This window comes from Diaporthe amygdali (genome assembly GCF_026229845.1).
Source record: "Diaporthe amygdali strain CAA958 chromosome Unknown NODE_54_length_279735_cov_64_132730, whole genome shotgun sequence".
NCBI classification, from domain to species: Eukaryota; Fungi; Ascomycota; class Sordariomycetes; order Diaporthales; family Diaporthaceae; genus Diaporthe; species Diaporthe amygdali.
The window spans coordinates 121,030-146,537 of record NW_026517074.1 but is presented as its reverse complement, the minus strand read 5'-3'; the positions used below and the strand labels follow the sequence as shown (position 1 = coordinate 146,537).

General features: G+C 54.8%; 8 protein-coding genes across 8 annotated transcripts; 5 read left to right on the top strand and 3 right to left on the bottom strand.

Moving 5' to 3' along the window:
* Positions 1 to 37: 37 nt before the first annotated feature.
* Positions 38 to 3,260, bottom strand: J7T55_001313 (flavin containing monooxygenase 9; the record flags this gene model as incomplete). Its single annotated transcript, XM_053135372.1, has 3 exons — positions 38 to 1,260; positions 1,545 to 3,140; positions 3,227 to 3,260. The coding sequence occupies 3 exons, from the start codon at positions 3,258 to 3,260 to the stop codon at positions 38 to 40; spliced, it is 2,853 nt and encodes a 950-aa protein (XP_052986952.1).
* Positions 3,261 to 4,367: 1,107 nt separating this feature from the next.
* J7T55_001312 (uncharacterized protein) lies at positions 4,368 to 5,399 on the top strand (the record flags this gene model as incomplete). Its single annotated transcript, XM_053135371.1, has 3 exons — positions 4,368 to 4,798; positions 4,908 to 5,038; positions 5,143 to 5,399. 3 exons carry the CDS (start codon positions 4,368 to 4,370, stop codon positions 5,397 to 5,399), a joined length of 819 nt encoding a protein of 272 aa, XP_052986951.1.
* A 1,842-nt stretch (positions 5,400 to 7,241) lies between these two features.
* J7T55_001311 (uncharacterized protein) lies at positions 7,242 to 8,759 on the top strand (the record flags this gene model as incomplete). Its single annotated transcript, XM_053135370.1, has 1 exon — positions 7,242 to 8,759. The coding sequence occupies one exon, from the start codon at positions 7,242 to 7,244 to the stop codon at positions 8,757 to 8,759; it is 1,518 nt and encodes a 505-aa protein (XP_052986950.1).
* Positions 8,760 to 9,214: 455 nt separating this feature from the next.
* Positions 9,215 to 9,797, top strand: J7T55_001310 (uncharacterized protein; the record flags this gene model as incomplete). Its single annotated transcript, XM_053135369.1, has 2 exons — positions 9,215 to 9,421; positions 9,531 to 9,797. 2 exons carry the CDS (start codon positions 9,215 to 9,217, stop codon positions 9,795 to 9,797), a joined length of 474 nt encoding a protein of 157 aa, XP_052986949.1.
* Positions 9,798 to 10,833: 1,036 nt separating this feature from the next.
* J7T55_001309 (uncharacterized protein) lies at positions 10,834 to 12,024 on the top strand (the record flags this gene model as incomplete). Its single annotated transcript, XM_053135367.1, has 1 exon — positions 10,834 to 12,024. The coding sequence occupies one exon, from the start codon at positions 10,834 to 10,836 to the stop codon at positions 12,022 to 12,024; it is 1,191 nt and encodes a 396-aa protein (XP_052986948.1).
* Positions 12,025 to 13,501: 1,477 nt separating this feature from the next.
* Positions 13,502 to 15,301, top strand: J7T55_001308 (Catalase; the record flags this gene model as incomplete). The annotated part of the gene is made up of 4 exons (XM_053135366.1): positions 13,502 to 13,561; positions 13,675 to 13,841; positions 13,895 to 15,132; positions 15,234 to 15,301. The coding sequence occupies 4 exons, from the start codon at positions 13,502 to 13,504 to the stop codon at positions 15,299 to 15,301; spliced, it is 1,533 nt and encodes a 510-aa protein (XP_052986947.1).
* A 454-nt stretch (positions 15,302 to 15,755) lies between these two features.
* Positions 15,756 to 17,951, bottom strand: J7T55_001307 (uncharacterized protein; the record flags this gene model as incomplete). The annotated part of the gene is made up of 2 exons (XM_053135365.1): positions 15,756 to 16,415; positions 16,476 to 17,951. The coding sequence occupies 2 exons, from the start codon at positions 17,949 to 17,951 to the stop codon at positions 15,756 to 15,758; spliced, it is 2,136 nt and encodes a 711-aa protein (XP_052986946.1).
* A 2,379-nt stretch (positions 17,952 to 20,330) lies between these two features.
* On the bottom strand, positions 20,331 to 24,191 carry J7T55_001306 (uncharacterized protein; the record flags this gene model as incomplete). Its single annotated transcript, XM_053135364.1, has 3 exons — positions 20,331 to 21,925; positions 21,989 to 23,636; positions 23,739 to 24,191. 3 exons carry the CDS (start codon positions 24,189 to 24,191, stop codon positions 20,331 to 20,333), a joined length of 3,696 nt encoding a protein of 1,231 aa, XP_052986945.1.
* Positions 24,192 to 25,508: the final 1,317 nt, after the last annotated feature.

Below are 25,508 nucleotides of genomic sequence, written 5' to 3'. Positions count from 1 at the left end.
TTACTCGTTATCATTATGTGAAAGTTGTGTTTGGGCTCTACAGCATCAACACCCGCGGCTCCCCGAGACACACATCCACCGCGAACGCCAGCCCGGCGAGCTCGACCCGCTGCGCGCCGACGTCCTCGCGCAGGAACCCCTCCGCCGACGCGGGCCACCGCCCCAGCGTCGGGCTCTCGAGCATCTCCGCCTCCTCGGCCGGTGCCGCCTGCAGCACCGCCTCCAGCTCCCCGAGCCGCCGCAGCGTCTCCGCCTTGAGCGACGCGCCCCTGGCCTTCTTCAGTTCGGCGAGCCGCTTTGGGTTGTTGTTTTCAGTTCCAGACGCGAAGAAGCCCTCCATCTCGAGCCGCATCCGCGCCCGCAGATGTGCTTGCTTCTTAGGCACCCACCGCACGCACCGGTCCAGCAGCCCGTGCCCGCAGTACTCCTCATCCACGCATTCCCACGCGCTACTGCCCACTGTGCACGTGTGCCGGATGCCATGCTCGATATTCCGGGCCCTCAGCTCCTGGCCCTTGGCGTGGATGGCCCTGCCCAGGCGTGTTTGGAAGTGCTCGAGGCTGGCCTGCGGACTCGGCGCCTCGTCTTCTAGCTCAGGTGGTTGCTCGCCTTCGTCTCCATCTTTGTCATCGGGTGGCGTGAGAAGACATATCTCGTACGCTTTAGTTTCGGGCTCATTCTTGCTCGCGGATGATGCGAGCAATGAGTTCACTTCGTGTACAGGAAGGATGTAGTCGCCGGCCTCGAAGTTCCCTTTTGCTGCCCGGGACGGCTGGCGCCGCTGGCCTACGCCCGCAGCCTCCCTGCTGAGCTGCGTGAGCTGCCGGCGTGCCTCTTCCTTGTACCACTGTTCTGCCCTCCCCGCGAAGCTTGACAGGCAATACACTTCCCCCTTGCGGAGGGGTGGCGAGGGTGCTGATACTGGCGGTTTGGTGAAGACCTTGAGGAGCCTGTCGAGGTCTTCTTTCTTTGGCGGCGTCATTGGTCGGCGCTTCTTGTCATTTCCCCCTCCGATCTGGTTTTTGATTAAGAGCTGGCCTTCTTCCTCGGCTGTGAAATTCGTATAAATGCAAGCAATACTCTCGAAATGTGTCGTGGTGGGATAACGAGTATGGTCTCCTTTGTTGTAATGCTGTGATCCGGTGCCGAATCTGGTTTGGTATTGGTAGACATCCAAAACGCAGTCAAAGACACCGCGGTTGGCCTTTCCTTTCAACAATGCCCTAACTTCGAACATGTTCAAGGATTCTGGTACCGGCGCTGCCGGGCTGGGGTTTTCCGGTGCAAGAGCATGCCAGGTAAAGATGTACTATCATATAGAGGTCATGACTCCAAGGGCGTGTAAGCAAGTTTGAGTTCGCAATCACAAACAATTCTTGTGTTTCTGACGGCAGAGCAGCATTGCTGTCACCCGAGAGTGACGGATTCAAGGCGGTGCGTGGCATCAACCCATGAGTAGCTTTACAAGTATCTATATTGTATATACTGCCTGACAAGAAATGCGCTGCTTTGAAAGAAATAACCTCTGCTCTATTTCCGCATACCCGGATTTCCAGCCAACAACTCCTTCTCCTGCTCCTCAGTGATGGGCAATACCTTCTTAATAACCTCATTCGCATGGAGAATCGCTTCTGTTGCCCCTTCCCACGTCTTTCTCTTACCTGTCTCGAAGTACTTGTACATATGAGCCGTCTCAACGCCGTCATTCATCAAATTATACATCTTTCGGTCGTTCCACCAGAACTTCCAGCCCTTCCAGGTCAGCGGGCTCAAGTTCTCCATGCCCGTCCCGGCGGCGCGGTGAAGCCAGCCCTGGAACTCCCATTGCTTCACCATGCTCGTGTCGATGCTGTGATCCATCTTCCACCGTGACGCCACCCATTTCTGATGGTTGTCGATCCAGCCGTTCATCTGTTCGAGTGAAGGGAGGGGCTCGACACCGCGGAAGACGTTCGAGATAGCCATGGACGTCACGTCGGCGAAGGAGAAGCCGTTGGACTTGCCGAACGCCGAGTAACACAGGAACGCGCACGAGTCGGCGTACTTTGGCGGAAACAGGTTCATCCACAGCCGGTAGATGGAGCCCCCACCGCCGGGCACCCTGTCGAATCCGTGGACCTTCGGCGTGCTGGTCTCCATAAAGGACTGCCCGACCGTCCAGTCGGCCCTGTATCCCGTGCAGAGCAGCACGGCGTCAATGTCGTCCAGCACCGTGCCATCCAGGAGCTCCACCTTCTTCGGGCCCAAGAAGCGCTTTAGCCCATGCACTGACTGCAAGCCGCCGTCCTCGAGGTGCGGCATGATGTTCTCGAAGCTGCCGGGGAGCCGGAGCAGGATGCTGGGGATGGGCAGGAGCCGCCACTCAGGCTTCAGGTTCGGGAACATGAGCTTGGCACCCAGCGTCATGAAGCAGTCGGCGAGGAGCTTCGCCACCGATGGGCAGTACCGCTGTAGGAACTGCGACATCTGGCGCCGCCGCCAGGTCACCTGCGTGTCGTTGGGCACGCCCTTGCGGAACCGCCGGAAAGGCAGCGCGCCGCGCCGGTGGGAGAGGTAGACTGGGTGGGCGGCGTGCGGCATCAGGTCCGGGACGATATCGCCGGTCGTGGACGAGAGGCCCAGGACGAGGACGCGCTTGTCCTTGAAGGGTAGGGGGCTTCGGTACTGCTGCGAGTGCGTGATCGTCCCCTCGAACTTGTCCTGGCCTTCGAAGGTCGGCACAATGGCCTTAGTCTGGTAGCCGTGGCAGAAGACGACCTTGTCGAACTCGAGGTTCTTGGTTCCCTCGGCGGCTGTCTCGACCTCGAGGCTCCACTTGGTGTCGTCCTTGTTGCGCGATGCCTTCTTGACGGTCGTGTTCAAGTTCCAGTCTTTGAGGAGATCAAAGTGCCTGGCGTAGCTCTCCATGAAGTCCTGGAAGTGCTCCGTCTTCATATAGATAGGGTACTTATCCATCATAGGAAAGTCGCTGAAGCCACACGTGAACTTGCTGATGTTGGCCATGGTCCGGGGAAGGGCAGTGGTGTAGGACTTGTTGTCCGAGTAGGCCCATAGCCCCCCGACCTTGTCCCGCCTCTCGAAACCCGAGACTGCGAAGCCATCGTCACGCAGCTGCTTGAGCATCGAAAGCCCAGAAGGGCCTGTGAGCGTGTGTCAGCGTACTGTTTCCAGAAGCCTCGCATCCAGCCAAGGCATAGACTGGGTGTTCCAGGCACGGTGAGCTTACCTGCACCAACCACCGCTACGGTGAGTTTCCCCATGCTTTGTGTAACCGAACCCATGCTATTCTGCAGCTTGGCATGCGAGATGAAGAGAACATCACATCCGAGCAGATGCAAGTTGGTGATTCATCTACCCATGAAGATGACCAAAGGATGGTAAGCACTAATTAAGGCTGGCCATGAGTCGAGAGAGTGGACTCGAGGTGTGAGCTGTTGGTTGCGATTGTGGCTTGTTAGCGCCAACAGCTTGTTGGTTGAAGGATCGCCTCGCCCCAGTACGTTTCATTAGTGTGATGGGCGCATTGGGTGGAGACAAATTATTTCCGGGAATACTGGAAAATGGGGCCTTTATCATCTCGAAAACGTGCTTCATTCAGCAGCCTTCAACGCCGCGATCGACATCATGTTGCCTAAAATGATTAATTCGCAGCCTTCTACCCCGGAACGTTGAGAATGAAAAAGAACAGTGTACTGCATTTCGCAGGGACCACAATACCCGAACATGACCTGACCCAATACGTAGACTTTCCTGTTGAACCACCTCTTGTGGGAATCGTACCTCTTATAGCGTCGCTCCTATATCTATTCAAGTTTCATTCACCTCTTTTTGCGGATTCCCATGAGTCTGATCAGCCTTCAGAATTTTGGCAAACTTGGCACAATTCCATTAAAGATGCATTTAGAAGAGGTATTGATGTTATATAACCAATTTATGAGCTACAGCAATATTCCTGTGATACTTGTCATTATAGGACTTATGGAGTTACATGGCTCTTTCTTCCAATCCACAAAATACATGATCCATGGATGCAGTCTGCGTTTGTATAAGCAGGGACTTACCTTTTCAATACACATCCGTAACTGCCTCTTCACGAAGAGTCGAGTCAGACACTCAAACAAAATGCTGATTTTCAGATCCATTGTATTCAAGGGACACTCCTTCCCCACGATTTTTTTCCCTTCCATCGCACTACAGGGACGTAGTTGTCGAAATGGAATGTCTCCTGAAGCAAAGAGTGTTGTGGAATTCTCTGTGCAAACTTCATCATCACACTTCAACTCCCACCGCCGCCAGTCGTCTCAACTGCCAGCCCCCTCATCCCGCTCACACATTCAGTCTTTTCAGTATTTAATCAGTCTGTCGTGATGGAAGATCCCGATCGGGATGAGCAAGCCGGCGAGCAACCGGCCCACGCAGCAGAGGCCGTCGGAAGTGAACCGCATTTAAGTGCCCCTCAGATTCCAGCCGACCGCTCGGCCAGGCTTGTAGCGTTGGCGAGATTGGGCGAGGCAGCAGCGAGACGAAATGAGATTCTAACACAACGCATGCAAGCGCCTGCACCGGCGGATGCCCCTCCACCGGGTGATCCACCACCTCGGACACCTTTGCTTCCAGCAGGGGGAATGCAAATGAACCCAGCTGCACCGCCGTTTGTCCCTCGATCAGACTTTCCAGAAGCTCGCCTTCACCAGCAGGCGGCGGCTAATGCTATGCAACAGCCTGCACCAGGCCCCTCCCAATGGAATCAACCACCGCCTCAGTATCGGGCACCCACAGAACAGAACCCATATCCACAGTACGCAAACAATAGGTAGAGCTCGTTTGGCCCTGCGGCACATCATGGAACTCAGTTTGGCCCGCCGGACGCCAGGGCGAATACGGGCGCGTACCAACTGCCGCAACAGCAACAAGTTCAACATCCGCAACAATATTATGGACACAATCCTCCCACACAAGGTCCCAACCATGGCTCCATCTTCAGACCTGGCGGTGGCAGGCCTCCGTTTCATATTGCACAGCACGATCAAAGTCAATGGTCATGGGGAGCGCAATGGGCCCCCGGATTTGCATCACACAACCTGGCTCGCGCTGTTCCGGGCCAGGCTGCTCCGCATACGGGGCCATTGGAATATTTAATAGTTGACCCGGAGACCGCCTTCGTCCGGGTCGAATCAGTGCCCGTGCCCAACTTGCCTCAAGCTCCTAGGGGCCGAGCTGACGCATATCCAGGCCCACCACCGGGATACAATGGTCAAGTTGTCATACCTCGACCGGGTAATGCTCCAGGCGCTGCGCCAGCTAGGATTCCTGACGAGAAACAGCAGGTTAGGGAGGGCAACGAGCGAACTGTGGTCGGAGGAGATGACGAGCAAGGAGAGGTTGACGAGGATGAGTAAGTTGTTCCGGACAGGATGATTGAGGAGGATGAGGTTCACGAGAGTGGAGAGCGATACTTCTCCTAAACATCTAGCCTAGATAGGGGTCGGTGGGGGAGAGGAGGTGTCTCACGGCACGCAGCGGTAATCGAGTAATCCAATAAAGTTGTGCTATTCAGGACTTTGATATCGGTGCCCTCTGATAACTCCGATGCTTGTGGTCGGGACCAATCGTCAAGGCCAGGGCCGGAGACGCAGCTTGAGATCAATATCTCGGGCAGCGAAATACACGAACTCATCTCCCAGAAATTCGTAGCATCAGCAGTACCTGGAAACTGGGAAAAGCGATGCATGTAATGCGAGCCTGACATCTTGCTCCAGGTTCTAATGACATATAAGACATTGACGGAGGACGATTTCTCCTTCTCACATAAATTATAGCCATCAATGGCCATAATCCTCATGTGGACTGTAAGATGCATGAAGATCTTTCTTCAGCCATGACTACCACAGCCTTTCGTGTGGGGATTGATACGCTCCTCGGGCTAATTTATCGTCAAGTGTTGTGTCCCTCAATGAGCGTGGATCAGGCTGGATCTCCCGGAGTCACGTCGAGAGCACTCATCTCGCGAAGGATGTCAACAGACCTAAGGTGTTGTGCATCAAGGACATCCCGCATCAGTCGAAGCCGGGCTACAGCGTAAAGAGACGCTGTAGCATCAGCACGGCTGTTATGCGTCTACTGATAGGTCCCGCTTATGAAAAGCGATGCTCTAATTATCATCCAATCAAACATCTTAGACAATAAGACTATTTCCCGTGATTATGCTTCTCTCCCTCGCAATGCCCCAGCTCATGTTGGCATTATCGGACAAGTTTGCAAGAGGCATAGCTGCTTGAGTCAACGTGCAGTCTACAACTAAGATTACCGAGGCTTCTCCGCACTTCCTCATCGGCATAACTACTGGCCCTGTTCAGCAAGCAGGTCCACGCTGCTCTCAACGGCTCCGCAACATCCGAGGTGGCTTGTTGAGACTGTTCACGTGGTCCGTTTGGTTCAAGCATCCACAGACGCGTAAGACAGTAAGCCAGACTAGATCATCGAGTATGATTCATCATTGGATAATGCATCCGATAGTATTCGATCGGCTACAAACACAGCGGAAACTAACATGACCTGCAAGGCACCAGCTCATACTTCGGCCGAATGATCTGCGAACACCTCTTAATAAGACCGACCCCTGCGATTATCTATACATCTACGCGCAGAACCGCACCTCTTAGAGACGGGCATTTCTAGAGCCGCGCCTCTTAGGCGAGGAACGCGTGTGACTATGGTGATGTATGTGCTATGCTATTTCTGAATCCGGCAACCTCCCGTCCCCTCATTGCAACATTTGGAGACTCCCGCTTGCACGGAACATTTGATTCCACCTTTAATGCCGGTGAGAAGCAACTTCAGAACTGTCACGAGGCCTTCCCGTGTAACGCTAGAGAGTGACAGTAGCGACGTACATAGTTAAGTGCAATACGAGGTAGCATCCGCAAACAAGCTTCTGTCTGCATTGGAGGAAATTTCCGCTAATTTAGCATCGCATGCTACCCCTGGTCTAGAAGCGGATGTAAAGCACAAGCGAGTGTGGGGACTCCACGTGAATAGTGTCACATTGCCGAGTCAACACCCGCGGTACCTTGAAAAGTAAATGGAAATGATAACTCAAAGGGGCCATATACCGCGCGGTTTAAAAGCCTGCGATCATGCCATTCTTCTTCGATGAGAGGACAGGCTTCTCATCCATGAGTTCAAGTCGCTCACGGGCGTGCCCATCCTATCCGTTCCCTTAGCAAGAGTGATCCGACAAGATGCACTTCTCACGGCCAATCCTCGATCGCGCGAGCGTCCTCGCTCTAGGGCTTGCTGCCACGGGCTCCCTGGTCGCTGCTGGGCCTTGTGATATCTACTCGTCTGGCGGCACGCCCTGCGTCGCTGCGCACAGCACCACTCGGGCCCTGTACAGTGCCTTCAGCGGCTCTCTCTACCAGGTGCAACGTGGCTCCGACAGTGCCACGACCAACATCGCGCCACTGTCCGCCGGTGGTGTCGCCAATGCCGCAGCCCAGGACTCCTTCTGCGCCGGCACGACCTGCCTGATTTCGATCATTTACGACCAGTCCGGCCGTGGGAACCATCTCACTCGGGCTCCGCCCGGCGGCTTCCAAGGCCCGGAAGCCAATGGCTATGACAACTTGGCCAGCGCGATTGGCGCTCCGGTCACGCTGAACGGTCAGAAGGCATACGGTGTCTTTATCTCGCCCGGAACTGGATACCGCAACAACGCCGTCAGCGGCACTGCCACAGGCGACGCGTCCGAGGGTATGTACGCGGTCCTCGACGGGACTCACTACAACAGTGGCTGCTGCTTCGACTACGGAAACGCAGAGACCAGCAGCACTGACACGGGCAATGGTCACATGGAGGCCATCTACTATGGCACCTGCACCATCTGGGGCACTGGCGCCGGAAGCGGGCCTTGGCTCATGGCCGATCTTGAGAACGGCCTTTTCTCTGGCCTCAGCGCTGGCCAAAACACTGCCGACCCGACCATCACCAATCGGTTCTTCACTGCGGTCACCAAGGGGCAGTCAGCCAATTGGGCGCTCCGCGGTGGCAACGCTGCGTCCGGCTCGCTGTCGACGTACTACAACGGCGCGCGCCCGTCCGGCTACAACCCAATGAAGAAGGAGGGCGCCATCATTCTTGGCATTGGCGGCGACAACAGCATCAGCGCCCAGGGCACGTTCTACGAGGGTGTGATGACGTCCGGTTTCCCGTCCGATGCTACCGAGAACTCAGTGCAGGCCAACATCGTAGCCGCCAAGTACGCTACTACGTCGTTGAACGCCGGCCCAGCATTCACTGTTGGCAACTCGGTCTCGTTGCAGGCCACCACGCCCGGCTACACAGACCGCTACCTCGCACACACCGGCGCCACGGTCAACACTCAGGTCGTCTCGTCATCCAGCGCCACGGCGCTCAAGCAGCAGGCCAGCTGGACGGTCCGCGCCGGGCTGGGCAACAGTGCTTGCTACTCATTCGAGTCCAAGGACACGGCGGGCAGCTACATTCGGCACTACAACTTCGAGCTGCAGGTCGCCGCCAGCGACGGCACCAAGCAGTTCAAGGAGGACGCCACGTTCTGCACGCAGGCCGGCCTCAACGGCTCGGGAAGCTCGATTCGGGCCTGGGGCTATCCCACGCGCTACATCCGCCACTACAGCAACGTTGGCTACGTGGCGAGCAACGGCGGCGTTCACACTTTCGATGCCGCTTCTTCGTTCAACAACGATGTGAGCTTCCTGGTCAACACCGGCTTTGCTTAAGGGCTTGATAGGCAAATTGAGAGAATTCCATTCACATGATAAGTATATAGCTATCTAGCTCAATATTAAATTATTTTTGCCATCTCTATGGGAACGGAAAGCATAGGATAAGTGCTATCAACTGTAAGACAAGCTGTCAGAAGTCTTTAAATTAATCACTTCACTGCAGGGACCCCTTTCTTTTAACCTTATTTTGTTTGATTGAGCCAGGGCAGAGAGCGAATGATGGTATCCAACCCCTCACTGTCGGGTCTGACCATGCAGTGACATGAACCAAGTCCATACGGTTTTAATTACCCTGCAGATTTAGCCTCCCCGGCTCCACCTCCCACCATCAACAACACGTGCAAGATGTCATGTCAAAGACCTGGCTCGAAAGCTTGGATGCCTTATTTTCGACCAGACGCAGCTTCGACGACACAAGCTCAATCATCTGACGCACTTCATCTTCCAACATGCAACTAAACCTAATCACCGTCATATACGCAACCTGGGTGTTGTCTCTGAGGCCTACCCTCGCCCAAGACGACGGCTCTTGCTATGATGCCGAGCAGCATCCAGTGGAGTTTGCCGATCTGGGAAGTAGGCAAGAGATCTCCCAGGCCCTCAACGAGACTTGCGAGCCTCCCCTTGGCGATCAAGTATATCAGTGCAATGCGGCGGTAAGTGCCATGCAGACAGCAGCAGAAGAAAGCACACACGATCCATTACACATCTCTCACCTGACATAGGGGCGATTTGACTGACATGGGGCACTTTATGCCCTTACAGAAAGCTCTTGACGTTCACATGCCGAACAATGCTTCTCGCAGCTTCGTCTTCCATTTCGCAAGCCTCCACTACGTTAATCAGAGTATTCCCGACGATGGCCCTTGTGGCGACGTCTACTTCTCCCGCGAAAGCTGCGTCTACTTAGGCCTTACCGCCATGGACATGTGCGAGCATGGCGGCGAGGTCACCATCAACGAGACTGAGGCTGCTGGCGGTGGGGAACAGAAGCCGGTGACGGCTTGGTTGCAGGTCATCCCGTACACTTAGTGAACTTGCCAAAAGAGACTTGCAAGTCCGAACTCTTGAGAAACCTATCGAAATTTCGGTATTATTCCATGAGTGGCAGGTGATTGCATTGGAAGGGCCAAAATTTTACTGAGCCGTGATATCTGAATTGTGAGGTCTGGTCCAAATGCAGATACACACGGGACCGGGGCTGGTGAACTTCTCTGCCGACTGTCCATATTCTTCAACATGGGCTCTTGGCAAGAAACCCCTCATTCAAATTTGCTGTGCTGTACCATACTTTCACCATTACAAAACAGTAAAGAAATTGGAATCTGTTGCATGAAGGCAGACTGCTGCTGCTGCTGTTGAGACATCTCGGAGTGTTTACAAAGACGGTTGCGGGAGACCATACCAGACCGATGTATTTCATTGGCTTTCAGAAATGTCTGACACAACAGAGTTCGGTGTAGGCAAATGTCTTCGATCTAAACCACGCCCCATATACAAGCGCCCCCGTGTTTCTCGGGGAACTTTGGCGCTGCATTTGTCAATCCCACTACTTCTTTGTTGGCAATACATCTTGATCGTTTACGGCACGTACACAACGCCGCTCCGAGCCTTACTTTTTTGTCTAAATAGATACATGTACCTTGCTGAATGACAATTTGTTGAACAAGCAGGGCTGCTCAAGCAGCCATAGTACGTATCAGGTCGACATCCTGCAAAGTTGAAGGCAAGCTTAATAAAAAAAAAAAACCGGAGTTTGGGTTTTGAAATATGTGCCTTGGATTTGCGCTTGAAACAAGTTGATGTTGCTCACAGCTGCAGGGCAGAAGCCTGCGAGCAGGCACCCGCTCACCGTCAAGTTTCTTGTTCGAACAGGCTCTGGCTAAGGCATAGTATCCGTATCATTCTTTGCATCTGCGCTTTTGAGGACTGCTTCTGGCGGGTGATTTGACCTTCCAGAGCTCGTTATAAGTGCAAAGGGATCCGGAATCTAATAAGAACTCAGAATTTGTCTATCAAAACCTAGAATCTGGCCCAAAGAAGGCAAAAGCAGCGGATAATCAGAGGCATGGAATCATTCTGGGTGTCCCTTATCGAGCGGGAGTCGCTTCTACCACGACTTTTCCCAGACTACACCATTGTCGACTGCCTGATTACAGCTCTTCGAGACTCACGGACCGACAAAGTTCCATGCACCCTGAAAATACGATTCCGGAGGGCACCGAGATCCTTCCCATCGGAGCTGTTTCTCCACCTCGGCGGGCCTGTTCCGGCCAGCACACGACACGAAGCCTCCGACATTGCCGTCATCGCGTCTCTCCAAAACGTCGCGCTGTCGAAGAATGTCATGGGCGCGCTTCCCAGAGTTTTGCAATTGGGTCGGCTCAATTTGGAGGACGGATCACGGCTGGATTACTTTTGTGAAGATTGCGTTCCCAACACGGTGTCACTAGACTCGGTCCTTGGTGAGATTTCCGAGTCAGATCTTAGCAACATCGCGGATGCTGTGGTACATGGTATATTCCGGCGAGAGAGCTATAATCTGCGAATCGACAGCGACGAGATCCTCTCAAAACTACTCAATACCCCTCTCAACCCCGTCTACGATGATGGCAAGTCCTATGGAGGCTGGATTGGCGGACCTCATTTGGGATATCACAACGACACCGCCTCTCTTCTGAAGCGGATACTTGAGCCACCACAGGCTCGCAATACTCATAACCCCTTGGTCTACAGCATGATTGCATGTCTCGATCTTGACGGCTTTACCCATGTTGTCATCGATTCTACACGATATCCAGATCTCGAGCCGATCCACCTCACCTCTAAAGACCTCAAGAATCTGTACACGGGAAGCGTTCTGTGTCACTATGCCCTCCACGAGCCAAGAAACATTCTTGTCCGTAAATACGGTGATCAATTCCAGTTTGTAGCCATCGTGGGCTGGAAAAACGCGGGATTCGGCCCGGCGCCCCTCGAATTGGGGCTGCTCTCCAGCAGTCGGGGCAACGACTGCGCTTGGTCTCGAATGTTCCAGAGTAAGGCCCAGAGTAAGGCCCAAACAGTACTCTCGAAGACTGATTCTGGAGGAAAGTTGCTTCGCGCAATGATGCTTGTACAGCAAGCTATTGATCGCGACACGGGGAGGGACAGTGATGGAAATCCAACGGGCTGGTCGACAGAAGGAGCTGACGCTCCGTATGCAGCAAATGGATTGGAAAAGCTTGAAATAGACCCACCAGCATTTGTGGGATCTTGAGTCACAGGCAAAGAAATGAAGCTGTCATGTGAGCACAGCTACGATCAACAGCTTTTTTATAACCAGCACGAAGACCCATGGTGTTATGAGAAGTGCGGTGGGATCCACAGCAGAGGCGATTTTAGGTCCCGATGCCTTCTTTCGCCAGCAGGGACCACCCGATTCGATCTCGATGGAAGGGCTTGCCCTCAGAGCTGCCCGCCAACAAATAGCAAGGTGGAAGGACCGCAGGTTGGGGTGACCTAGGTCACCATCAAATGCTATTGAAGCGAAGTGTGGAATTCATTCTATTTGCATGGCTTGATCATAGTCGTGGTACTTGCCATCAAACGAAGCGCACACAATACTCGCTTCGCTCTACTATTAGAGCACACGGAGACATTCTGTGGTTCTTGCCATGATCACTGCGAAACCCAGTTATCTCTATGCACCAATTAATTGTATGATAGGCTGAGGGGAAAATTCACTCATTAATTAAATAATATCCTGTGTGGTGGTGAATCTAGACCGCCGCTCAGCGTACGGCCTATCCCGAACACATACCTCAATCCCGAGGCTGCGAGACATGAGTGACGTGGATGTCAGGTTTCGGTGAGTTGAGACCTGGCTGTGATTTTCAATGACGGGTTTCGACCAAGTTCGGACGTAAAACGGATTCACGGAAGGGTTTACAGTCCTGACAGCTTTTAGTGCTGTGTTGAACTCTCCGAATTCCCGAGTTGGTCAATTTGCCGCAAGGCTGATTGATCGCTAATCAGTGAGTCATAGTATTCCCGTTGAGCAATGCAACTCTGTCCACGAACCAAAGTTGCGTATTGTCAAGCTTCACTCGACAAGTCAACCAAGTCTTGCTTTGGTGCTCTTACTCAGCCCCCTGTGATCAGCCTTGTAGAGCCGTTTGATAGGTAGATGATAGACACCTGGCACATTTTCGCCTCCCCTGTGCCGAAGGTTCCGTGAGAGCCTCAAGCTAATATCCATTTCTTTCGCATTGATGAGAAGACGTTCTAGACCCTGCTGGCAAATATGTACATGGGGATTGGATCACCATGGATTGAGTGGGCCTTGTGATCCACCTTACCGAAGATACGTTTGGTACTTGTCGAGAACATGACGTTGAGCAGATAGCACGACATGGAACTGAACACACTGGAGGATATTGCAGCATATCTGGGAGCAAGATGGAATTCCGCAATCGAGATTGCACCATTTTGAACCAAACCATCTGTTGTGGAACGTTTTCAAGCCAGTCATGACGACGAGAACCAGATGCCATGTGAACGATAGACGTAATTGTTGTACGTCGGTTTCTTGACAGGACTGGTAGTGACCAGAGAATATATAAACAGAATCTCTTCCCAATCTGTCACAATTTTTCGAAGTCCATGCCAAGTATTTCGTCTTCACGTTGATCGGGACGCAATTTCTGAATAAACTGCAATTTTATAAGATATCAGACCTTTCAAGAGAGATCACAATGGGCTATATGAAAGACCACACGGCCGACACGCAACACGCCTATGGAGGGACGACATCGGTAAGTGAAGCCTACATGATGCGTGGAATTGGAACCCCAATGTCGTTATGTCCTATGCCATCAAGGCCACGATTACAAGGCAGGGACTGGTTTACCTCTAACATATCTTAAAGTTTCCCGATAACCCAGTCTACACATTAGCTGAGGGACAACCAGTAGAGGATCCAACAACTGTCCTGCAAATCCGCAGCAAGTTTGGAAATGGAGGGCTAGGCTTGTTGACAGACACTCAACTGATTGAGTCTCTGACACATTTCCCACGCGAGAGGATACCAGAAAGGTAAGCCAGAAGACATACAACTTGAGGACCAAGGAAGCTGACACTCATGATAGAGCTGTCCACGCAAAGGCAGCTGGCGCATGGGGCTACTATGAAGTGACCGAGGACATCTCAGACATCACCTCAGCCAAGTTTCTGACAGGCCTAGGCGAGAAGACAGACCTGCTCGCCCGAATCTCAACAGTAGGAGGCGAGAAGGGATCAGCCGACACGGTGCGCGATGTCAGGGGGTTTGCAGTCAAGATCTTCACGGAGGAGGGCAACCAGGACTTTGTGTTCAACGACCTACCCGTTTTCTTCCTCAGAGACCCGATCAAGTTCCCCAGCATGAACCGGTCGCACAAGCGACACCCGCAGACCAATATCCCGGACCCAAACATGTTCTGGGACTACCACAATAACAACCAGGAGGGCATTCACGCACTGATGCAGCTGTTCGGCAAGCGCGGTATCCCGGAGTCGGTGCGAAACATCAACGCCTTCGGCGTCCACACATACAAGCTCGGCAAGCCAGACGGCAGCTTCAAGTACGTCAAGTGGCACTTCAAGCCCGAAGCAGGCATCAAGACGATGCCATCCGACAAGGCGAGCCAGCTGGCCGGCTCAGACCCAGACTACCACGTGCGAGACCTGTTCGATGCCATCAAGCGCGGCGACTTCCCCTCGTGGAACGTATACCTACAGATCATGGACCCCAAGGACGCAGAGACATACAACATCCCCATCTTCGACCCGACCTACACCTGGCCGCACGCGGACTACCCGCTCAAGAAGATCGGCCGCATCGTCCTCAACCGCAACCCGGACAACTACTTCCAGGACGTCGAGCAGGCGGCCTTCTCGCCCTCGGCCATGGTCCCGGGGGTCGCGCCCTCGGCCGACATCGTCCTGCAGGCCCGCATGTTCAGCTACCCGGACGCGGCGCGCTACCGCGTCGGGCCCAACTACCAGCAGCTGCCGTGCAACCGCGCGCGGAGCCACGTCTACGCGCCGTACAGCCGCGACGGGCCCATGAGCTTCAACGGCAACTACGGCGCCGACCCTAACTACGTCCGCTCCAGCTTCCAGAGGATCGCGCGGGCGCCCAACCCGGAGATCTACGACCACGACATGTGGGCTGGCCGTGCTGTCGCGTACACGTCGGCTAAGGAGGTCGGCGATGAGGACTTTGTGCAGTCGCGCGAGCTGTGGGAGATGATGAAGGAGGAGGAGGGCGGCCAGGAGGCGTTCCTGGCGAACCTGCTACCGCACCTGGGCAAGGCTCTGCCTGAGGTGCAGGAGGAGTCTATAGGTGAGTTCATACTTCATGGTTAGGCACGCCTTATCTCTCTCTGAGAGATTGAGGGTGTTGAGTCTACTTCTTTATGATCGCTTGCTAACCTTTGAATTCAGAAATGTTCGCTCGCGTATCTGAGGACCTCGGCAAGCTGATCAGAGATGGCCTGGCGAAGCGGGAGTAGTTGAATTAAGGACATCAGAAAACAAATTCTCAACATATACTAAATCACATTGGTTCATTTACATCCCTCAGCTAGTCAATTTCTTCTGCCTTGTTGACCACGGCATAACAAGGAAAAAGAATGATCTTTCTCGTACTCGTCGTTGTCTGGAATAATATGCATTCTAGTAAATCTGCATTCCTCGCAGTCAATGATCTAGAGAAAATATTGAACGAGCTGGCCAATCAAGCATAACGCCCATGCTATGCACACGTACGCACAATCGATACAGATACTCAACACCCCATAAATGCATACGCATACACGAATAGACAAGCATGGGGGCAGGGGACAGACATAGACACAAATCAAAACAGAGTCAACTCTAAAACCCGTTGCTTATAACAACTAACATTACCACCACTCGTTGCCCTCTCCCTACCAAGGACAGACCATCCATCCAGTCATCTGTGGTCTACTCTAGCCCCATAACAGCCTCGTCCCCTATCCCCCACGACCCACTCCGGCGGTCCTTGGATATCTCCAGCCCCAGCCCAGGGCCCAGGCTCGCCTGGTCATCCTCGCTTTGCACTTCGCTAGTGCGCCGGGCCCGGCCGCCCACCGAGTACGGCGATACCACGGCTGACCGCGGACTGCTAGTGATGCTGTCGTCTCGCCTTGGCGGCCTTTGACCTGCTGCAGCGGCGGCGGTATTATCAGTGACCCTGCGTCGCAGCGAGGGGAGTAGCCTCATCGACCGAGATGATGTCGACAGCACCGACGAAGCGTCGTCCTTTTCCCTTTCCGACGGGGTCTTTTCCCTTTCCGGGCTTTCAGAGTCCTCCTCCTTGATCTCCTTGAGGCCGTCATTTGGACGGTGAAGGTCAGGCATGCTCATCGTTTCGTTATTCGGTGAGAAAGTTGTGATAGGCGGCGCGAGTGTGGGCGTTCTCGGCCGAGGTGGAAGGGATGGCCGTGCTTCTGGAGTGGGCGTCGGTGAGGATTCTTGAGGAGGCTGCTTGGCTTGTTCGGTCTCTTCGTCGCTGTCCACTTCCACCAGCTCGGCGTCACGGTACCATTTCCGTCTTCGCGTCCATCTTCCCCAGCCGTCTTGGCCGCGTCGGCCATTCTGCCACTATATCGAATTGTCAGTTGCAGCTGGGCGCATGGCTTGGCTCACAGGATAGAAGCATACCTTGTTGTCATAGAAAATCCAGCCATTCTTTCCGCCATCGCTGTCGTAATTCCATTCGGCCTCTGCGCCTCCAGCAACTCCGCCATTCACCGAATCATCCGACACGCCGTCCACCCTCCACCTGCTGCCACTTACCCACCGCCACCGCATGTTGCTATCGTCATCAACTTCGGGAAGCTCGAACTTCTCCTTGGGTGGGACAGGGTTGTTATGCTCGTCAGTCCACGCTGCCCTCTCGTAAGCGAACAGACTATTTGTCCAACCGAGACCGACCCAGCGGCGCTGGTTCTCGTAGATGATGAAAGTGAACCTCACGCCGGCATCTGTAGCCCCACGGGCTCGGCGTATGGCCTTGGTCAGCTCGGACTGTGCTTGCGCTCTGCCAGTCAACGGCGCCTTGTTCGATTTGGTCGAGTCTTTCTCGAACGCAGGCGTCTCACTTCCCTTGTCCTTGTTCTTGGCCTTTTCCGGGAGGGCGATCTCAAGCCCTGTCAGGAGTGCCGCGAACTTCCTAACACTCGCACTGCGCCACAGTATCGTCCTCCCAGCTTTGACAACTCGAGCATGCCAAGTGAGGATTATTGTTCCAAACACGAGGATCACCCTCCGCGTGGATATGATTCGAACTGGAGGGAAGGTCAAGGCGACCCAAAAGGGGGTGCACATCAATATGCGTACAAACAGCGTTGTCAGGGCCGGCCTCGTGGTCGCACTGGTCGCCGTGCGCTGGGTGCTCAGAAAATCCGTCAACTCCAGCAGCGGCTCCATGAGGATATTACACCTCGCAGTGAACTCCTTCAGTGTCTCGACGATCTCATCCAGCGTCTTCTGGTGTTTCGTGTTTGTTGCCTCCGATCCAGCCCTTGTGTGTTGTCCGCCCCCACCTCCCGCCGCCGCATTTGCAGCTGCCGGTCCCGTGCTCTCGGTCGATGCCTTCTTCCCTTTGCTCTTTGAACTTTTGGGCGCATGTCCCCCTCCGGCGCCACCGTCCTCGTTCCAGCCACTGCTGCTCAGAGGGCTGAAACGCCGTCCGTACATGCCCAGTATCACAATGAGGACCAGAACCACAGGCCCTGCAAAGCGCACGGCGACATCTCCGTAGAGCACTATGGCCCAGAAAACAGCGACCAGCAGGAAGCTCTCCCAAGGATCTTTCGTGGTCCAGCTCAACAGCCCGGCAAGCTTGTTCAAGGGCAGGAGGAAGGGATGGCTGTATGCGAGGGCGCGAGTGACCTGGGGAGGTGTGGCCAGCAGCAGCGGAGACTTCTGGTGGACGAGGATGGTAGAGAGTCGCTTGGCGGCGGACACGGGCTGGGAGGAGGACAGGGTCGCGGGGGAGAAGGAGGCATAGGTCGGCTTGGGTTCAGCGGCGGCGGCGCCTAGGTAGGAGGTCGGGCCGTCATCGTTGCGGTTTGGCGAGTGAGTGGAGGAGGAACTGTCGAGGGTGTCGCCTCGTTGGCGACGAGGGGTGGACATGTGGGTTAGCCAGGGGATTTCCTGTGCCGGGTGGAAGAGGGCTTCGCGTTAGCTAGAAGTAAGCGACACGGATGGAAGCGTCGGGTTGTGAATGTCCTGTTCCAACGAAGGGAAGGCTGGTCGGGTTGGAATGGGGCGCTGGCAAGCAAGCTCATGCGCTTGGGCAGGACCGGAGGAACCGGAGCATGATTGATGGATGCCTTGGGGGAAGATGAGACTGTACGTGCTACACAGCTAGCATGAGAAGAAGCTGTTGTCATGCACACAGGTAGGGCGTAGGCAGTCAAGACTGAAGACGAAGGCGCCCGACCAGATCAGATCGAATGAAGGCGGGCATCAAGGGCAACGTCAACAGCACGTAGCAAGTGATGTTTGCCACCTGGGGAAGCTCAACAACCTCCGACGCCCATCTGGCGCATCGGGCAGGAAGCTCCCAGGTGCCTGCCTGCACCTGCACTGGTCACACTGGCAGGCGCGCCAAGGCCAGGCAAGGTGGGCGGCAGGTGGCATGAGCGCCCTCTTCAGCTGCACCTGCTGCACCTGCCGCAGAAGACACAGCGACATTTGGTGTCGAAGGATAAGAATGCAGACGAAATGAAGATGAACTGAAGATGCAGGGAAGAAAAAGAGAAAAACAACAATATGGAACTCACGATTGCAGCCATCTAAGTCAGTCGTGGCTCCTCCCCTTGTCCGTCGCCCCTCCTCAGCGGCAAGCGCTGCCTGTACCTTGCACCTGCCAGGTCCACAGCCAGCACAGCTTTGCTTGGATCTTGCTACCACCGCTCTTTCCCTCTCCTCCTGTCTTGTGCCGTTCCGTCTCCGTCTCTGCCGGTACCCAAACGGAAACTGTGGGTTTACGACGTCATCGGTTGCGCAGCAGTCGGGTCCAGGTGTCGGGGGATGAAAATGTGTGAAATACAGACTGATTTTAATACATGATCAGGATATGTGAGAAAAGTAGTGAGAGAGAGGAATATTCTTAGCGAATTCGACGGCATCCCATTTCATCCCACCGTCGGCCATTCCGGCTTGCCAGCCACAAGGCACAAGCGCAAACGGCCACGTGAGCCAGTGAGCAGTGAGCCGTGAGCGGTCTTTGGCTCGTTCCATCCGCCATTTCTCCATCCTGGGCACAATCACATGCAAAATTCCAGCTCCCAGGTCCGCCCGACGCAGCGTAGCATCCACCACCTCGGACCCCTGGGACACCACTCCAGTTTGCTACCCACTTGTCGACATGTTTGACATCACAGTGCGACAGGCCGGAAGAATGGTGTGATTCAACATTGACCTCGCACATAGGTGACCACGTTGAGGAAATACCTACCCAAGTTCAGATAGGAATTGATCCTGGCCTTGCAGGTCATCCTATGATACTGTATGTACTGTATAAGACTTTACCCCGTAGGCATTTTGCAGGGAAAGTCAGCCAAAACGGATTACCTTCAAGGAGACTATCCCAGAACAGGTCATCGTAGAACTAACTATTCATCTTATCTCAGGGCAGGTTATCATTGAGCAGATGATCACAGAGCAGGTTGTCCCATGAAGTTATCGTCGGGAAGGCAAGGCCAAGGGAGATTGCCGTAGAAAATGATATTCTCCACACAAATCACCAAGACAAAACACAAGAAGACCAAGTTCGAGAAATGTTCATTAAGCTTTTCGTGCCAGTCAGTGAAATCCAGCAATGGGTATCGATCGAATGCCTCCGCCTCACAAAATGTCCACGAGATGCCATGCCGTGCCAAAACAACCACTATCACCACCACCACAATTACGTATATACCTATAGGCTTTCTCCAGCTCCATTATCACCTTTATTCACTCTCACCCCTCCTGCTCGCTCGACCAAAAGCAAATGAAATATACGTAGAGGCCGTCCTCAAAGAAGAAATAGAATGGACAAGAAAGGCCATACCGACAGACCGTAGAGATGCCAGATGTGAGATGCAATCAGAACTCCCCCGCTCCAAAATTTTGGTGAAGTAAACAGGAATTCCTTCGCCCCCAGCCCAAAAAGAAAAGCCCCAGGGGAGTCCAGATGAGGGACAGTTTGATATCCGTGCCGTAGAATCCGTGAATTATTCGACGAGGAAACAATTTTTGAACCGATTAAAAGGCCCCGTGTTGAAGAAGAGAGGCATATATCCGTCGCAAAGAGAACCACTGTCATCCATGCAGTCTGTCCATGTGACAAGAGTCCTTCACTGTGCCTCGGCCGTAGTAGACCGGCGATCATCCGTCGCCACGCTCGAACGTCGACTAGATCCATCCCTGCACCAAGGAGAAAAGAGAAGAACCCCGTTAGCCAGCCTGTCCAGCAGACAAAGGAGAAACCCCACAAAACCGCACTGGCAATGGTGAGAAAGAAACCTACCCGCTACTCAGCTCCGCCTCTGGGTTCCACTTCCTGACCCAGCTGACGAACCGCCGGCCCTGGATCTTGGCGTTGATGAGCCGCCCGCTGGCCGAGTTGGTCTCGAACGCCACCGTCTGCTCGCTGCGGTCCTTGAGCACCAGCGACACCCACTGCCGGTCCCGCTCCGTCTCCAGCTCGATCCGCGACACCTTGGCCGGCTCGATCCCGGCTGGTGGCACCACCGCCCCCGCCTCGGCCGCCGAAGTCGACGTCTCCCCCACCGGCTCCGCCACCCCGCGCACCGGGTCCGTCGCCAGCCGCAGGAACCCCGCCGTCGGGCTGCTGCTCCGCGACCACCGCACCCCGCGCGCCGAGTCGCGGAACTGGCTCACGTCGAAGATCTCCTTCCTGTCTGCGCCGGCCCCGGACACGGGTGTCTCGGCCCGCGCCGAGAGCGCTGGTGTGACCACCGCGGGCTGCGGGGCCGCGGGCTTCGGGCTGTCGGTGAAAGATGCCCGGGGCGTGTGCGGCGCCGGACCAAAGGAGGATGTCCGGACTGCCTGCCAGCGGTCTCCGTTGTTGGGGATCATGATCGTGGGCGTGCTGCGCCCGGAGCCGTCGGGCACCGGCGTCGTGGACGCGCTCCTGGGCGGCGCCATCATCGGCGACTGCATTGGCGGGGATAGGATGTGCGAGAGGGATGGGGAGTGCTGCGGCATGGCGTCCAATTGCTTGGTCTGATGGACTGGGGGTTGGAAATGGTGTCCATTCGACTGCACAGGCACCGACGCAGGTCGCAGAGGCGTTGAGTCGTTGCTCATCTGCGCCATGAGGGCGTCGAAGCGCTTATAGCTGTCGAGGCCGTTCTCGACCGGCGCTTCGGCGCGCATGCCAGCCGGGTTGAGGATGTTCTGCAGGTTCGAGTGCTTGCGACCCTCGCCCAGCTTGCCTATACCGGGTGCTGCGAGCCCCGTCTGGGATTCTGCGAACATGCCGTCCGACCTCGATCGCTGATGATCAGCCAACGCTGGGCGCTGGGACCGTGGGCCTGCGTCGGTGTCTGGCCGTCCTTGAGGGCCCTTCGATTCGCCCTTCAGACTGTCATCAGCCACCTCCGATGCTGCTCTGCTGCGGCTAGCAGCCTCCTTGACGGCCGCTGCTGCTTTGGCCTGCGCGGTCTGGGCACTTTTCCTCACGCGTTCGTGTTCGGAAAGAACAGCAGATAAATCTGCCTGGTCGTGAGGACCATGGCTGGTCTCCTCAGAGGGCCTCGTCTCGCTGGCCTGTGGGACGTGAGGCTCGATGGAAAACACCTTGGGAGAATCCTTGTCACTCTTCGTGGCCGGCATATCGTCCACATCCATGTCCGAGTCATGGGATCCCGAATCCGAGACCCCTTCTACCCAATTAGAGTCTGCAGCGCTGGGGTCTGGGATTGGGCCGACATCCATCTTCATCGGGTCCTCATCCTCATCATCACTATCCGCATCAGAGTCATCACTTCCGGGCGACCCACGGCGACCAGGACTCTTCCCGAACTGCTTATCGAAGAACGTAGGACTCTTTTCATCAGGCTTGTCTGCCGACCGCAGAGACAGCCCTTGATCGCCTAAGGTAGATACTTGCAAGTCAGCGCCCGCTTCACTACCAGCAGTCGGTTGCAAGGGCTTACCAATCCAGTCCGCCTCGCCCTCTGGCGTCGCTGAGAGAGGCTCGCCAGGCCCAAGTCGCTTCAGCTCCTCCCAGTTGGCGCGGTTGTTCATTTTCACTGCAAACCACTCCCGAGCCTTCTTGAGACCGCTGATATCTACGCCCTCAGTCGGGTTGTACAAGTCAAGCTCCAGAAGCTTCGAAGCGGGCAGCCACCCCAATGACCAGGGCGTTCTGTCGAAGAACATGACGGGATATTCACGCTTCTTCGCCTTGGCCTCTCCATCCTCGTAGGCAGGTTGCCACCCCTTGATCTGTAAGCTGACCCTGTCGACGCGGTAGCACTTGGGAACGGTCTGCATGAGCGGAAGCTCTTGAAATCTCTCTTTCAGGCCAACCTCCCGCAGACTGCCATCCGCTCGTATGGGCAATACGACGAGCGAGTACCATTTCTTGTTCGATTGCCACAGTCCTTGGTAGAATTGACAATCTTTAGGCGCAGTCATGCCTGCTGACGGCTTCTGCTCTCGTAACTTAGGCTTGGAGTGGACGTCACCATTGACATGGATCTCGCCCCCCTCCCTTTCGGTTTTAGGATGCTTCTTGTGGTTATCCGTGCGTTGCCGGCCTTCCTTTGTGAGCAGATTCCGGTTGTAAGGCTCGTACCCATCCTCAGCCACCGCCCGCTGGTACTCATCATTGTTGAGCTTGGCAAGCTCAGCATTGCAGTCGGTAACAAGATAGCCGCAGATTTCGATAGCAAGGTCGTGTGTCTTGGGCTGCATGTCATGTTGGGGACTGTGCACGTGCTTGGCCGCGCCGTGGACCGGGTTGCCAAACTTGAAGTGAACACCATGTTCGTCGCATTTGACAATGTACCAGTTACCCGAACCAGTCTTGTACTCGAAGATCTGGTGCTTGAATTGAGCCTTGCCTCCCTGGTAGACTTCCTCGAAGCTGATCGTGCGCTGGACCCGCTTCTCCATGGCGACCTGTGCAGGCTGGTGGGCTCGAGGGCTCCGCTTGACCGGCGGGGACTTCACATACTGGACCTGCTCAAATGGCCTGTCCCTGGTTCGCGGCCGCTTCAGGGCACTGTTGACAGCGTCGGTTGCAGGCGAGTCAGCGGCCTTCCTTTTCACGTCTTGGCGTGGGGTCTCCATTGCGCCCTGAGAAGCATGACTTGCCAGGACGGGATTGGAGCTCGGCAGGGGCGGAACGTCATGTCGCAGCGGAGGTTCGGACAATTTGGAATCGCTAGCCAAAGCCTGGGCCATCGCAGGTTGCTGATGACGAGGCTCGAGAGGGTGAGGCTCGGCAGGCACGTGATGGTGCGGCAGAGGTCGCTGGTGTACCTGCTCCGGAGGCATACGCTGCTGAATCATGGGCTGCTGGGCCATAGATTCCGGGTGAGGCATCCGATGGGGGCCCACAGGCTGTCGAGTCAAGGGCTCCGAGGGAAGAATGCGTGGAGGGGCAACCGGCTGTTGATGATGAGACGGGACTTCAGTGCGAGGAGCCATGCGCTGCTGTACCTGATGTGCCACGGGGTCCGGGCGAACAGTTTCCTGAGGCGGCGGCCCACGTGACGGCGTCGGTGTATTTGCCGACTGGAGCGCAGGTGACGCGAAAGCTGGTGTTGCAGGAGTCCCTGATGCAGAGCTCGCCATCTATACGGCAACGTTAGTCACACTATAACTAACATGTTCGCTTACGGGTGACGTAGGACTGACGCGAATGTTGCTAGACTGCGATGGTGTGCTGCTACTCACCCTGGGAATTGCACCGCGAGCGGCAGATGGCATTGCCATCAGGCTCGTGATCTTGTTGTGATAACGCTGTTCGATGTTGCTCTTGCTCGCCGCATGCTCGTCACGTAGGCGTTGCTGCTCGAGTCGGAAGCTGACTTGGTTGCTGATAGTGGCGGCAATTGAAGGCTGAAGATCTATAAAGGCCCGCTGGATGCTCTCATTGACTCTCTGCTGAAATTGTGAGAATAGGCGGCTGTTCTCCATGTGTATCTGCTCCTCAAGCTGCCGGTGCCTGTGATCGTGCTCATGGTCGAGGCGCTTCTGCTCCTCCTGCTTGTCCTTCTTGAGCGCGCGGTACTGGGCCACATCAAAATCGTCCTCGACAGCATTTGTAACATCCATTCGATCTCCAGGGGGTGCCGGCGCCGCCGCCGACGTTGGCGGGAGAAATTCGTTGACACGTTTGGGGTCCATCTTCGTCTTCGCGCCTCAACAACAAAACGAATAATGACTAATTGTCCTAGTCGCGAACATTGATAATCCGCTTCTGGCTCGCTGCCTCCATATGCGAGTGCCGCCCAAAATCTTGAAAGGCAGGAAACACCTAGTCCTATTGGCAGATAGTTGAACTAGAAAATGCGACTTTGTTGTCTTTGTATGTAAGCAGGTTGAACGGCAAAATTAAAGCTTTCACGTGAAATTTTTGAGTTTTGAATCTTGCTTTGCCTGATCCTGATGCTGTACCGGCACCTGCACTCTTGATACAACCAGTCGTGTTGGATGATGGGAAGCAAACAAGTACGAACGATCCAAGCTCGGCAGATTTTCCCAGCAAGTGTGTGTGAACTGGAGAAAGGAAAGTGGAACCAGGATGGCCTAGGGGTGATCACAAATAAGGGAGGACACTCACTTTTCCCCTTAAGATGTCTGTTATAGCTGGGCAGCTTAATGCTAAGGCCTATGTGGGAAGTTTCCTCCTTTTCCACCCTATTGTACTGTATGCATCAATCTACACGGCAAGCCAGGGGGAGTGTTCGCAGGGATGGAGGCGGAACAATAAGAAATCTAAGAAAGGCATTGACCTAGATTAGGTGGGTAGCAACGTTTACTTATGGGATCCGTCTTTTATATGCACGCGCTAAGTAAGATTAATGGGAAAGCGGGTGATACGGCCCGCTAAAAAAAGAATTTTGTGAGCACCGAGGACTATGATCGTATCATAAATAACATGCACCCCTGTTAGTCACAATCTGACACTGTACTGTTGGTTCGGTCACTTGTTCTGCTCCAGATCTGGGCATTACTTCCTGGCTCCTCGACCCGACATCCGCTCTACTTTTTTTTTGTCCTGCTACCGCCTCCCAACCGCGCGGTCCGACCTGGCTGTTGGTTCTACAGTCCTCGCTTGTGGGGACCGGCCGACACTCGGGACCGGTTGGTGCCAACGTCCAAGCCAACGTCCACTTTATCAAGCAATGACATACAACTCCCAATCAGAAATTTCAAACATCCCAACGTTCGCGTGTAACGCAACCATCACGCCTTTTTAGTGGGAAAAACCGCTATGGCTTTACCACAGACCAGCATCTCGTATCTTGTAGTATAATCTATTGGTGACTGTGTCTTGGTCAGTCCCTTTTTATGTACTATTGAGTACCTGCACGGAGATTTGCAATCCCTGAGAGTTGTACGACATGACATGACAGCATTGGGGCCCGTGCCATGGCCTTTTTAACCCGACCAGATAGTCAGCCATGGCTGCGCCAACACCTGCATCTCGCATCTGCATGT